Source organism: Acanthopagrus latus, chromosome 18, assembly GCF_904848185.1.
Source record: "Acanthopagrus latus isolate v.2019 chromosome 18, fAcaLat1.1, whole genome shotgun sequence".
Taxonomy (NCBI): domain Eukaryota; kingdom Metazoa; phylum Chordata; class Actinopteri; order Spariformes; family Sparidae; genus Acanthopagrus; species Acanthopagrus latus.
The window spans coordinates 23,269,566-23,283,502 of NC_051056.1; the positions used below are offsets into that span (position 1 = coordinate 23,269,566).

A 13,937-nucleotide genomic window follows, 5' to 3' on the forward strand; every position below is an offset into this window, starting at 1 on the left:
CTCCGCACCTTGTCATTTAAGACATTTTAATTAACTGATAAGAGAATATATGTGCAGGAAACACCGGCCCACGGGTCATCAATCAACAATAACCGAGTGAATCTCTTCAAAGATCCATTTCTCTCTCTCTCCATTTTTTTCTCCGCCTCTATTCATCTTCATTTTGTCATCTTCTTTCTCCTTTATTCTTTATTTCTCCCTCTCGCTGTCTCAGATCAGAAGCCGCTGAGTGTGGAAGTTGGTGAGGCCTCGACGCTGAGGCTGCTGGGAGCGGAGCAGGAGAACGCAGAGCTGAGGAAACGACTGGAGGAGCTGCAGGCCCAGCAGGAGGTCAGGGTTCAGGGCGTCTAGTTTCGTCCCGGGTTAAACGTTAGAGCAGTACAGAGATAACAGGACATAACTGTCTGCACTGTAGCACAACATATCCATTCCAGTCAATGAATGAAATTAAAATAACAGCAGACCTCCCCCTTCAAGTCCACCTGGCCTCTCTGAAGTCAGACGTGAAGCTCCTCTCTATCTGGGCTTACAGTATGTCGATGCAAATGAAGCAAGGACAGCAGGAAGCATCAGTTGGAGGAATTAAACATCCATCTCCTCTCGCTGCAGGCTGATTCTCCAGATGCAAAGGATGAGCTGGCTGGCCTGGAGATGGAGCACCAGAACACACTCAGAGAGGTGAGCTGAGAGACTCGTGTGAAGGAAACACACAAAGTATTTGGGAGACTCGGGAGGTTTTGTGAGATATAAATGTGGAGCAACAAAAGGTTGTCATCTTCAGAAACAGCCACAAAGCATCCATTATTTGACCTAAATGAGCTTCAGATGTGTATACATGCCTGTAACACAGACAGAGAACGGGCAAATTACTCTAAACTGTATTAATAATGTGGCTGCTGAAGAACACACTTCGCTTTTGAAGGCTGATGTTACACAGAGAAATCATATCCAGGAGATAATGTCAGTAAATCTGAGCAAAATACAGTCTGGGACGAAAAGCAGCCTATTTATTTATTTTTATTTTTTTGAAGGGTTAAGACCATCACAGATAGATGTGGGAGATGTGGGAAGATAAAATGGGGGGATTTATATCAAAGTGAGTATAAAATATCTAAGGATTAGGCTGATGTCTTACTCACTAGGCACATAAATTAAAAACACAAAGATGTCAACAATCCAAAATGAGCACCATAAATCACAAGCAACTAAAAACAAGAAATGTTTAAACCTATTTTTCTTGCAATCTTGCTACACTTAGTTTGTTTTTGTTTTTGTTTTGTTGTGATGAGAAAACAAGTCTGAATCATTTACAAACTCAATTCAAACGAGGGATTACCAATAAAGTTACTAACTACCTGTTAAATCTTAATAGTGTATTTCACTTGAGACCAGAGTGATGTTGTGTGAGACTTGTGAAGTGTTGTCATGTGTACATCATTCTTTAGTTTAGAATAGTACTCCTGTTAGTAATCCTCCTTGTAATACTGAATATATCAGCAATATTCTATTCTGTAACTCTACTAGAATACAGTCGCCTTTTTTTGGATCCTGATAAACCTGTTAAATATATTCTATAACACCATACAAGCCATGCAGCTGTTTTGTATGTAAATCAGTACAAGTAATGATATGAAAAAAATAATATACATGTATGGATTATGCACATTACATGCTATAATTATATTTTGATTATGAGCCGCATGCAGGGTTTCAGCAGGATATAAACACACAGCAAGAGTGCAACAAAGTTGTCTGATTCCACTGGGGATTGAACCCAGGACCTTCTGCGTGTAAAGCAGACGTGATGACCACTACACTATGGAACCTCTGTACTCACAGAGATCATGTGGCAACTCGTCAGTTAATCAGTTAATAACTATGGCTGTGTTTTATTGATTTTCTTCCACCTACCGCCCACTGAAAGACACTCGACTCTCACTCAGGAGGTAGGCACAGAACCTTATTTGTAACATACATCCATGCTGTTCACTTACTACCTCCCATTTCTTTCCTGGTTGGATTTTGACAACAGAAATACTCTGGTTAGTTTTAGGCACCAACACGGCAATATCGGATTGCACTTAATCTAAAAATGTCCAGTGTGGAGGCATTGTAGGAACAGGCCTGAGGGCATAAGGGGATAAGATTACAGTAGGAGTATGTGACATAGTCGCACATATTCACACACACACACACACACACACACGTGCCGGATACCAAATCTATATCAGACATTCAGTTGCGTCACAAGAGAAAGATAATATGTCTTTGTGTTGTCATTGGTTGTCTTATTTTGTCTAACCAGTTAGTCAACAGAAAACTAATTGGTTAGAATTATTTTCTATTATTAATTCATTCATTCATTATTAGAGTAGTTTGAAAAGGTAGAAATATTCTCAAATGTATCTCAGATCACACAGAGCATGAGACAAGACAAACTCTGACTAACTTACAGTTAATACTGTACTTTCCAGAGGATGATACTGTTTGATAAACTCACAGCTGAGTGCCAAAATGCAGCAGGTGAACATGTGTTTTCTCGCCTCAAACTGTTGTAAACATCTACAGCAGCTGCGTCAGCTGTATTGAATTAACGATAATGAGCTTGTAATGGATCAATCTGCAGATCAATGGAAAACAGTGGCTACGGTGCAGCTGTCCAAATGGGTTTTTTTTTTAAAAATTATATAGTATTCATATTGTCTGGATTATACAGTGTTCATTATTCATGTTAGCTGCTGCCTGTCTGTTTTCTTTACAGGCTGCTCAGTCTGGACTGTTGACTGTGTGCTGTAGTTTACTGTGATGTGAAGTGTGAAGGTCTTTGTACAGTGTCTTTTATAACCAACCACAGATGATTTAAATCAATCTAATTTCCTTGCTGGCATTTATCTTTCTTTCATTTCTGTCTTACTTCTTTCTGACTTCCTTGTATTGAACCTGGATGTAAGAAAGAATGATGGTTGGTTTCGATGGATTCAGGTTCAGTCATGTTCAGTACAATCGAAGAGAAAAGATGCAGGAGATTCTCAGCTTTGAAAAGTGTTAAACATGTCTGTTTTTACTCCTATTATACTTTTCCAGTTTCAAAACTTGAAGAATGAAAATGCCACCTTGAAGCAGCGCCTGGAAGAGCTGGTGACCAAACTGCAGCACCCAGAAGACAAGACGAAAGAGGAAAGAGTGAGGAAGCCAGACAGAGAGGAGGAGGAGGAGGAGGACGAGGTGGAGAGAGGAGTCCAGGGCTCCGAATCCCGCAGGGGGGAGGGGGAAGGAAGGGTGAGGATGATGGAGCAGAGGGAGAGAAGAGGAGAGATCATTGGGACTCACAGGGAAGCAGGAGTTGGGGAAGAGGTTCTCCATCTTCGAGGGGTAAAAGGAGAACCACGCGATGAGGAGTCCAAAAGGAGAGGAGAGGCAGAGGGAGGGCAGAAAGACAAAGAGCGGAAGGAGAAAGAAAGAGGAGTTAAGAAAGAACCGACTGAGGTAACAACAAGCCCAGAGATCCAAGATCATCCAAACAGTGTAGAAGAGGATACAGCTGCCGATCAGGCTGTGTGTTCCCAGTCTCGCACTGATGTGGAGCCTCTGACGCTGCGGCTCCAGGAGGCCCAGGAGGAGGCTGACAGACAGGCGATGGTGGCCCAGGATTTACGCTCAAAGCTGGGTGAGCAGAGCAAGAAAACCTGGGAGGCTGAGCAGAGGCTGGTGGTCCTGGAGGCAGAGCTACAGCATCTGAAGAAAGCTGCAGAGAGTCTGGGAGAAGCCCGCCGGCAGATAGAGGTACGGACAGAGTGATGGATGGATGGATGGATGGATGCATGGTTGGATAGATGGATGGATGGATATATGGATGGATGGATATATGGATGGATGGATATATGGATGGATGGATGGCTATATGATATATGAATGAATGGATGGATGGATGGATGGATCCATGTTTTCCAGAGCAAACACACTTCAGATTGTCAGCTGGAGCTACAGACTTCTGACTTGCAACAGAACACAGAATAAGTCCCTTTTTCAATTAATTCATTGTTGAGACGTCTGTTCTGTTTACCAGTTCCTGGGGTTTAATTTAAATTAAAGCTCTTCCATTGATCTGCCTGCCTGTCTACTCTTGTATTAGGATTCACCTTCTACACTCTTTATCTGACATAAGTACTTGTTTTCTGGTTCAGGTGTGCCCCAGTTGCTCATTTGGCAGAGTGTGTGGCCCTTTGCTGCATGTCATCCCTTCTCTAGCTCTGCAAGATATCCTGTCAATTAAATGCACAAAAAAAAATAACCTTAATAATAAAAACAATTCCCTACAAATATAGATACAGAGTATTTCCAGTACAAGTGGATGTGTGTATATATATATATACAGACTCTTGATATCCTCTCAGGCTCTTCAGTCGGAGGGTCTGGTAATGGAGGAAGAGCTGTGCCGCCTGCGGAGCCAAGCCGAGCTCCACAGGATGCAGACCACGGTCATCGCCACCCTGGAGGGTGAACGGGCCGCGCTGGAGAGAGACAGGGACACGCTACGCAGCACCATGGACGCCATGCGCACCGCCCAGCGCAAGGTTGAACAGTACACACACACACACACACACACACAATGCAGCTGTGACACCAAACATGTTCATGACCACGGCAGATGTCATTTCACTTGAGGGAAGACAGACGAGGGAGAAGACAAAATGTACAAACTAAATGAAATAGAGTTTTCACGATGCAACTCAAATCCCCAGTCGCTGATCTCATTATTCTGTAATCTCTTTAAATAATTACTTTGTTACATTAAATACGTTGCGTTAGATAGCGGCTCCACTCGCCCAAATAAACGTCTTTTGTCTCGCATTTTTATCCAAAATCTAATTATATTATAGCTTGGAGGAACGGTTCAGCAGGAGGTGGATTTGACAGCATGAAGTGAAACAGATGATTCAAGCTGCTGCCTGACAAACAACAGATTATTACACAACCAGTGTTGAGAGAATGAGCCTGTTTTGACCCGTGATCTTCACATATTGACAAGAAACCTGTCAGCGCAGGTTTCAGCGTAACGTATTTTCAAGCCTTTAACAAGACTGTAGAGAAACACCTTTTTAAGACTCACAGGATGAAAACATATTTGAGATTTGTGATGCAAATGCTGTGTTTAAAGCTCTATTTGCAGCAAAATTACAAGGCATCAGAGAAATTGCAAGCCACGGCAAAGAGCAGTGCTAAGTCAGCATTAAAGTAACACTATAATAGGGATTCATGAATACCCATTCAGAGAGAGGCGTACACCATCCTTCTTCTCATGATGTAATATTCTGCCGTATTGTCCACCCTCTTTTTATGAAGTGAGGCATATTGTACCTGTATCGCAAAACGTTACTGCACATATCTTTTAACTCAGTACTGGCTGAGAAAAAAGATTTTTTATTCAGCTGCTATGATGCCAAACAACTATATGATGATACATAAAGCCCTGTTGGAGCACTGATATCAAGTAGCAAGTGAAACGCAATCAGAATACATACAAAAACATTCATTTGTAAACACAGAAGTCCTTAACTTTTAAGTTGTTTTAACGCTTTATCATTTACAGAGCACCAAGTAGACGACTTGGATTAATGGAGATTATAATAGCGTGTGTTTAATGGAACATGAAGCTGTAGGGGTGAATAAAACCCAAATAGGAAATTACAACTCATCCTCTCTACTTCCTCGTCGCAGTGTGAACGACTCTGTACTGATGCACCACTGAAAGTGTTGTGTTGTCTCGGTCATTTCCTGTGGTGATATATTTAATATCTTTTACATGTAATATGGTATTTTTATACTGCAGAGGTGATACTTTGGAGGATATAGGTGTCATTTCCTGTGGTGATATTTTTGATATCTTTTACATGTAATATGGTATTTTTATACTGCAGAGGTGATACTTTGGAGGATATAGGTGTCATTTCCTGTGTGGGTGTTTTTCACACCTGCGTACCTGACAGCCTGTCTTTACAATGCAATAAATGACACCAGAGTATAATAAGTCTTTCTGTTTAATTTCCATCTAATGACCAATCAAACCTCTATATTCTGCATTAATTTTACTCTGTAATCAACCAACTCATACAGTAATTCCTGGAAATTTTACTGCTTTAACTTGTCATTACATTGACTTCTCAGCAATTTCTTCATATTATAATGTATTTTTTTTTGCCTACTGTTTATTATTATTTTATTTTTTTCTGCAAAAGGTCAAATGAAAATGAAAAGAAAAACTGAAAAACTTCAGCGGGTAGTATTTATTGAAGTGTGTATATACACAAAGAGGAAGCGTGAAAAGGAGAGACTAGATATTTAATTTAAAAGCTGTTTAAGTGTTCCGGGTGGTATTCTTGTATTTTATTAAGATTCATTTACTGCCAGTTTTATTTGTTCCATTCTTATTTTTTGGCCTATTTCTATTAGTAAAACTCATAGCCTATATTTTCTGTTGTGAACTGTCTGACTTGTGTCTAATTTGTTACTTGCCACTGTGCATTGCAGGCTAAACTAGTGTCCCATTCCAGCATTAATAGATTTAATCTAATCTAAAGTGAATAGCAAGAACCAAAAAGTATGAATCATCCATTTTGTGTCTTTTGCCAGGGCGACCAGTTGGAGCTCACCGTTCAGACTCTCAGGTCCGAGCTGGAACGTCAGGGTCGGAGTTTGGAGACCTCTCGTCGTCGGGAGGAGGAGCTGGAGGCAGAGCTCCGCGAGGCCACCTTAGAGGCCCAATCTCTGGCCCGGGCTCGAGACCAGGCGCTGCTGGAGGCCTCGAGGCTGGAGCAGGAGAAGGAGGTCTGTCAGTCGGAGCTGGATGGCCAAAGGAAGGAGGGGAGGCAGAGAGAGAGGGAGGCGGCGAGGCTGAGGCAGCAGCTGGAGACCACGACCCTGGCCCTGGAGCACAGCAACCAGAGAGCTCGGGCTCTGGACGCTGAACACAGGTACACACCCTCATGCTCACACATTTAACCTTAATCACAAGCTGAGGCACGCAATTAACTTAACAAGGCACCGGAGAGGGCTACCTGGCCACATATGCATTTATCTATAATGTCAAGTCTATCGTCGTTCGACCTGAGTCTGACCTGTGTTGCTGCCGACGTGTGTGTCCGTGCAGGTGTGTGTGTCAGCAGCTGTCTGAGTCCAAAGAGCTCTGCGCTCGGCTACAGGACCTGGAGAAAGAGCTCAGCGGTCAATTAACCAGCATGGAGGAGGGGAAACAGCAGCTGCAGGAGCAGTACGCAGACGCTCAGGCCAAGATTAGCTCTCTCTCCCAGGTGTGTGTGTGTGCGTGTGTGCGTGTGTGCGTAACGTGGCACTGTAGTCACAGAGAGTAATCACTGCTGCAGGGATATAGAGGAGCGTAAACTCAGCTTTCTTTGCTTATCTAGACAGCAGAAAATCCTTTTAAAAACAGGGATTTGTTCTTATTAAATAAATTCTTAGTAATAATAGTTAATCCTATAATGTTTCTGTCTGTGTGTTCATACTGGAAAAGTGACAAACAACGCTGTTTGCTGGATTTGTCAGCGTTCTTGTCTGTTGATGGACTTATTGTTCCACTGTGCAACATGGGGAATGGAGACTGTGCTCACAGATGGAAATCAAAAACTGAATTAAAACAAACCAGGAACACGATGGCTCAGGGCCGTTATTATGATATATATTTAGGGGGTCACAGCGCCTGCGTTAGCAACCAGGATGATGGTAACTTTGGGTTAGCCTTGAATAATATGCCATAGCCAAAATAGATCGACTTCCTGGGTATGAAACTACACAGAACTTCCACATTGTGCAGCCTGCAGTGCAATGCACACTAGAGACTTCCAACCAGGCCAGCTAACTTCCAGTTTAGCGCCCAGCTAACTTCAATGGGGATAGAATAACTTTGTTTCACAACTTGAGCTTATGCACAAAAATGTCTTTCTGGGCCCCAGTTCATCATGTGATGTTACAATTACACAGTTTGGCCATGACGAAAACTGGCTTCACAGCCTGGCACTCTTCATGGGGGCAGCTGTGCCCGCGTGCCAGTATGACTTCCCATGTGCTATCTTGTTCACTCAAGAGATCCCACAATAGAAGAATAAAAGCAGCATCCACAGAATGAACTTTACTTTCTGCTGACAAATACCAAAATGCAATGAGTTACTTTCTACGGATTTGTCAGTGATGACGCAACATTTGGATCATTCGCAAGGGTTCAAAATCTCAGTTTACTCTACTCCATGCTTAAAAATCAGCAATAAAAACCCTTTTGAATCTCTGAGGGGAAAGCGGTCATTTTGTTCAAGTCAACTGGCTGTAAGCAGACTGTGCATACTAAGTATTACAATGATCCTATAAAGATAGACCAGATAACTCTCTATGTTCTGCTGCAGAGACTGTGTGCCATCCTTTTATTTCCCACAGATCATAACCATTCAACACTGCGTATCCCCTTTCTTCTCTCTCGCTCACCAGGACTTATCCAAGGAGCAGGCACGTTCTCAGGAGCTGTCGGCTGAAGTCCAGCGTCTGAGCCAAAAACTCCACAAAGCCGAGGCTGAACTAAAGACGTCAAGCGCTTCTCTTGACCAATCCCAGGAGAAAATCGAGTCGCTCTCGCAGAGCCTTCGGAAGAGTGAATCTCTGCTCCAGCTGGAAAAGAGAAGAGGAAGTGCGGAGGCGGACGCTACATCAAAATCAAATTTAGACTCCTCAAACCAAATGCCCGCTTGTCAGACACACACCTTGGAGACGTCACATAGGGATCAGCCCTCTGAAGCTGGCAAAGGTCATGACCTCTCAGCGACCCATGATCACAGCCCCGGGGAGTCTGAGAGGCAGCTGAGTGAGAGGTTGATAGAGCTGGAAAAAGAGGTGTGTCTCGTGTTTGAATATATGTCTGGTGTGTGTGTGTGCATGTGTGAGAATCTCATTTACAGGGTGTCTGTGTGGTTCAGTGCAATTTCTGTGTGACGGCGATGATCTATATTATGTTGAAATTCTTGCCCTAGGGATGTTTCGCAGCTATCAGCTCACAGTAGGCCGCCACTTCCCCAAGTGCAGCACTTTATTTCCAGAACTACTGCTTTATCTCTGCTCATCAGTTTTTATAATGTCACCTCGGCTACTGTTAATCTTCCTTATCTCTTCTGCTGTAGCTCTTACTGTTTCACTCGCTCTCAAAGACACACACACACACACACACACACACGCATACAGACACACACATAGACTCTTACATGAACCTGTACAGGAGCAGCTCCAGCACCGCCAAGGTTGAGAATTTCATCCCGTGCATCGCTCTGTAAGGTTTACTACTGAAGTTACGCTGTCAGGATCTGAAGTTTTAGATTAGGATGGATGAAGAAAGGCACTTTTTTAGGGGTTTAGCGCCTGTAGTTTACACTTGTTAACACATCACTCAGTAGAGTAGGAAGATATTTTATTCAAGTAAAACAAGATGTTAAATCGTCTATTACATGTAGTGGCCTCAAAATAATACAGCAATATGTATTTGCTTAAACAATTCAAATATTTATATTTTGAAACCTCCAGGAGCACATCATAAATGCTCAGACTAGGCAATAAAATCAAATATCAAAATATTTTTGTCCATAACAATATGGGAACATATTGTCACTTTCACAGCAAACGTGATTTGTGTGAAATAATCATCAGTACGGTGGTCATAATGACTAAGTGGGTAAAGGCAAGTATTAAAACACTTTGCTTTCATGCTGGCTTTAAAAGGACAACACTTATGCGTGAATACAGCACTTGAGTAAATGTACTATTTTACATTTCACAACTGGTACCGGAGCAAATATACATAGTTGCTTTCCACTGTTGACACTGGTAGGAAATCTAAAAGACAAAGAAGCGGGAATCCCCTGTGTGTCAGGATGATTCAGGCAGGTGCTGGGAGGAAATATGAAAGCATCCAAGATGAAAAAAAAAAAAAAAAAAGAGCTGAGTTCCAGACTCTTTAGATGACTCACACAGGAAATGTTGTGGCTTTGCCAGTACTGGCAGAAAAATGCTCAAATAAATTCAGACTCATTTAAATTTTGGATAAAAACACCAGATTTCATACCATCAGCAATTTGGCAAAATACAACACTGTCTTTTAATTTCAAATCCGTCCATCAGGATGCCAAATCAACACAGTTGTTTATTTATCGGAGCAGATTGCACAGTCAAGAATCACAATACGTGCACAGACTTGCTGATTTGATTACGAACGCCTGTGCAAGTATTCACCTCACTGAAATCTTGCAGTAAACAACAAATGTGGACCAGTTTTCCGGTTTAGATTCTCAACATTTATGTTCTACGTCCCTGTAACCTCGGTTACACAGATGATGTATTCCATCTCTGTATTTATAGATTGATACCCATGTAGTTTAATAGAAGGCTGTGAAAGGTCAGCTGCAGATTCAAGTGCAAAGAATATGGATATTCTGAGCACCGTGTGACACCAAAGGCAGCTCGGCCTCTGACACGGCTGCTCCTCTACAGGTCTGTGGACTCTCGCTATCTCTCAATATGACATTTCTGTCTCTTAGAAAGCGTTGGCAGTTGCAGCACAGGAGGCTTTGTTGTCGCGCCTGTCCCAGTCCCAGGAGGCGTGCGAGCACCTCAAGGAGCAGCTGGAAGCTTTGCGTCGGCACTCCCTCAGCCTGCAGGAGTCCTGCACCAGACTGCAGACGCTCAACACCCAGCTGCAGGTGAACCAGGATTATGGCCGAATTTAACAAGTTGGCCCATCTAAACGTTTTGTTCATTAGGGTTTTACGATCCACAGAGCTGCTAAGGTGGCTGTTAACTCGGAGATTACAGTTGTGTACTTGGATTATTTTTCTTGATGATGCTTTCCTTTTGAAAATGATCCCAATAACCAAAAAGAGTCTAATCCACTGATACATATGCAACACGTTCATATTAATGGTATCTATTTCGGTAATATAGTAATAATCTTTATCTCTGGAATTTACATAAAACACACTCACGCAGGTGGAGCAAGCGTCCCTGAACGGGCGCTGCAGCGAGAGCGAGGCCCGCTGTGCAGCTCTGGAGGCCGAGTCCAAGGTGTGGGCGCGGGAGCGGGAGGAGTCGGTGGCCAGGACGGAGGCTCTGAGGCGGGACCATGAGCGGATGACAGCCATGCAGCAGCGGCAGGAGGTGGAGCTGGAGGAGCTGCTGGACAAACACTCTCAGCTGAGGAGCAGCAATCGCAGCTTGGAGGCCCAGCACAGGGAGCTGGAGGCCAGGTACAAACACACGCTGACTGCATCCAATCAGTCAATCGATGTAAACTGAAAAACAGGAAATGCTGACTGTGGAGAATTTTCTATCCTCGTCCAGGACTTTTTGTTCTCTTAACGGCAAAAATATACACAAGAACAACACGCACATCCACTAATAGAAAATGTTCAAAACAAACACTCATGTTTTCTTTTTTTAATGTTTGGGTAAATGATGTGTTTTCGCTGTAAAAGGTACAAGGAGCTCCTGGACGGTAAAACCCAGCTGGAGGAGAGAGAGCAGGAGATGAAGATGGAGAGAGAGGAGATGGAGGCGGAGGCCCAGAGCAGACTGGAGCGAGAACGAGAGCTGGAGCGGCTGAAAGAAGACAACGAGAGGTAACAAACACGCTCACCATTCAGCCCCTGCCGCATCACATTCAAGAGATCTGATCATCCTTTCATTCCTCTGCTCTCACTGCATGCACGTCGCTGTGAGTATCAGGCAGCAGCACCATTAAATCTTCAATGTGAAGAACGGGCAGGAACACAGGAATTGGTGTGAATACAAATGCACTTCAGGAATGCAGAGAATTCATATTGTCCTCGCTCGGTTGAAGCCTCTGTGGAACCAAGCAAAGGCGCAGGAATAAATAAGGCACACATAAAAAGGCTTGTTTGGATATTTCACAAGCTGAATTCATGAACCAAAAGCAGGAAATGGACTTCATTCAATGTAAATAAATTCGACATAAATTCAGTACCTTTAATGAATATAAAATTAGAATGTGGGCCGCCATCGTGATGAACATATAACCTGAATCTGCGACTTCCTTCAGTGTCACAGAGTGCTATAGGGAGTTTTATCTCATTGTTTAGATGTTAGGAAGCAACTTTAATGTTTTAGTCACACTCACGGCTGTTGTATTATCACAATTATCAAAGGTACAATATCGGAGAACAGCAAACAGACAACGTCAACAACTAGCTAGTGAATGTAGTCGAGCATTTAGCAGCTAAAGAGACAGACATTTTTCTCAGTAGATGCTGGAGACCAAAAAAAACAGAGCTAATGGAAAGTGAAAAAAATGGCTAATAAGATCAATTATTGCACGTTTTAAAGCTGAGGCAGGTGAAACCAGCAAGATCAAGCATGACCAAAGCCACTCCGCCAAGAGACATGAAGGTGCACCGTCTGACTACAACACCGACGTTCTCGCTGGCTAGCTGGGGGATGTGTTAGCGGCTAGCGGCTTTGCTACATTCACCAAGCTCTCTTTGCTTTTTAAGTCTAAAAAATTCATCATTACACAACGTTGTTCAATGCCACAGTCATATGAACACAAGCAAAGACTGAAAAGGTAATGCAGCCGGACAGTTACTGCTGTTAGCTGTGCTAACTGGGTTAGCTGCTGAACAACAGGCTCAGGGGCTGAATATTGAGAGCACAGTACACTGCTGTCATCGCTCACTTTAACCTCCACTTCCAAACATTATTATGATAATAGAGCATTCACTTTATTGACTTAAGTCAAGATGTGAAAAGATTTTCAATGAATATAACAAAAAATGCTCCTATAATAGTGCACTGATGCTAACCTTACAAAAAAACTAGTTCCATCTTTTCGACGGTGAATGTCTTCTGGTGTTTTTTGTCTTCTGTAATCATAACTGTTATTTTCTTTGTGTTTCGTTTTCAGCACAAAACATTTCACCATTGCTTCTTGAAACTCTTTTACCATTTGCAGACCTTTTATAATCCAAACTGCTGACCCACTAATGGTGGATAATAATAGATTTATCGATAATGAACATAATGTTTGATTACAGCTCTAAAGAAGATATACGGAAAGCAGCTGATTGGTTCAGTACGGAGCCACGCTGTACACAGGCTCAGTTTAAAGTTTATTTCCAAAACACTTTGAATCCACATTGGGAACATAAAATGTGTGCTGTTTATTACTGAATATTACCAGCTGTCCCCCACGGTGATCATTAGGAGTTTCATCTCACCTCATTACAGTTCTCATTACAACATGAAACAAAGATGATTGCTTACCTCGACAATGTCAGTGTTTTGTAAGCAGTGATCTGAAACTCGCAGAGTGACCCCGTAATGTGCTTTTCAACCATTTTGTTTGAGACAATGTCGGATGTTTCCTCTAAGTTGATGTCAGGATTTGCGTGGATTCATCATGCTGTGTAATAACAGTATAATAAATGGATACAGTTAGAGAGCGCGTATCTTTCAGTGATACACATCACTTTACAGGACACACAACAGTCACAGTAAAGCCTGTGTGTGTGTCGGTGTTGCAGGCTGCAGGCCCAGCAGAAGGAGTGGTTGGCATTGCAGGCGGAGCTGCTCGCTCAGGGCTCGGTGCTGAGGGGGGAGCTGAGCGCCTCCCAGCTGGAACGGACGCGACTGGAAGGGGAACTCAGCACTCTGAGGGAGACCAACCAGAGCCTGGACCTCAGCAGCGCCCGCCTCACCAGCCAGTACCAGGTATTAACAGACACACACACAAAAATACACACACAACAATGTTTCTGCACACCTGCAGATACACACAGCTGTTTTGTATTCCAGCTGCTATCCCACCATTAACATGCAAAAAAGGGGATTTAGTGCTTCACAGCGGTGACACTCGGATACATTACGCTCTTGAAATTAAA

At 43.0% G+C, this 13,937-nt stretch overlaps 1 protein-coding gene and 1 non-coding gene across 4 annotated transcripts in view; one reads left to right on the forward strand and one right to left on the reverse strand.

Moving 5' to 3' along the window:
* ccdc88b (coiled-coil domain containing 88B) overlaps positions 1–13,937 on the forward strand; it is a 49,126-nt gene that overhangs the window by 21,917 nt on the left and 13,272 nt on the right. For all 3 annotated transcript variants that reach the window (XM_037077551.1, XM_037077550.1, XM_037077552.1), the window contains 11 exons: positions 215–330; positions 610–678; positions 3,085–3,783; positions 4,395–4,574; positions 6,631–6,971; positions 7,148–7,307; positions 8,494–8,892; positions 10,584–10,745; positions 11,032–11,288; positions 11,517–11,660; positions 13,581–13,767. In XM_037077551.1, coding sequence (XP_036933446.1) covers positions 215–330; positions 610–678; positions 3,085–3,783; positions 4,395–4,574; positions 6,631–6,971; positions 7,148–7,307; positions 8,494–8,892; positions 10,584–10,745; positions 11,032–11,288; positions 11,517–11,660; positions 13,581–13,767 — 2,714 coding nt within the window. The remainder of the gene's footprint in view (positions 1–214; positions 331–609; positions 679–3,084; positions 3,784–4,394; positions 4,575–6,630; positions 6,972–7,147; positions 7,308–8,493; positions 8,893–10,583; positions 10,746–11,031; positions 11,289–11,516; positions 11,661–13,580; positions 13,768–13,937) is intronic.
* On the reverse strand, positions 1,754–1,826 carry trnav-uac. The gene has a single exon. It is a non-coding gene; the product is annotated as a tRNA-Val (tRNA).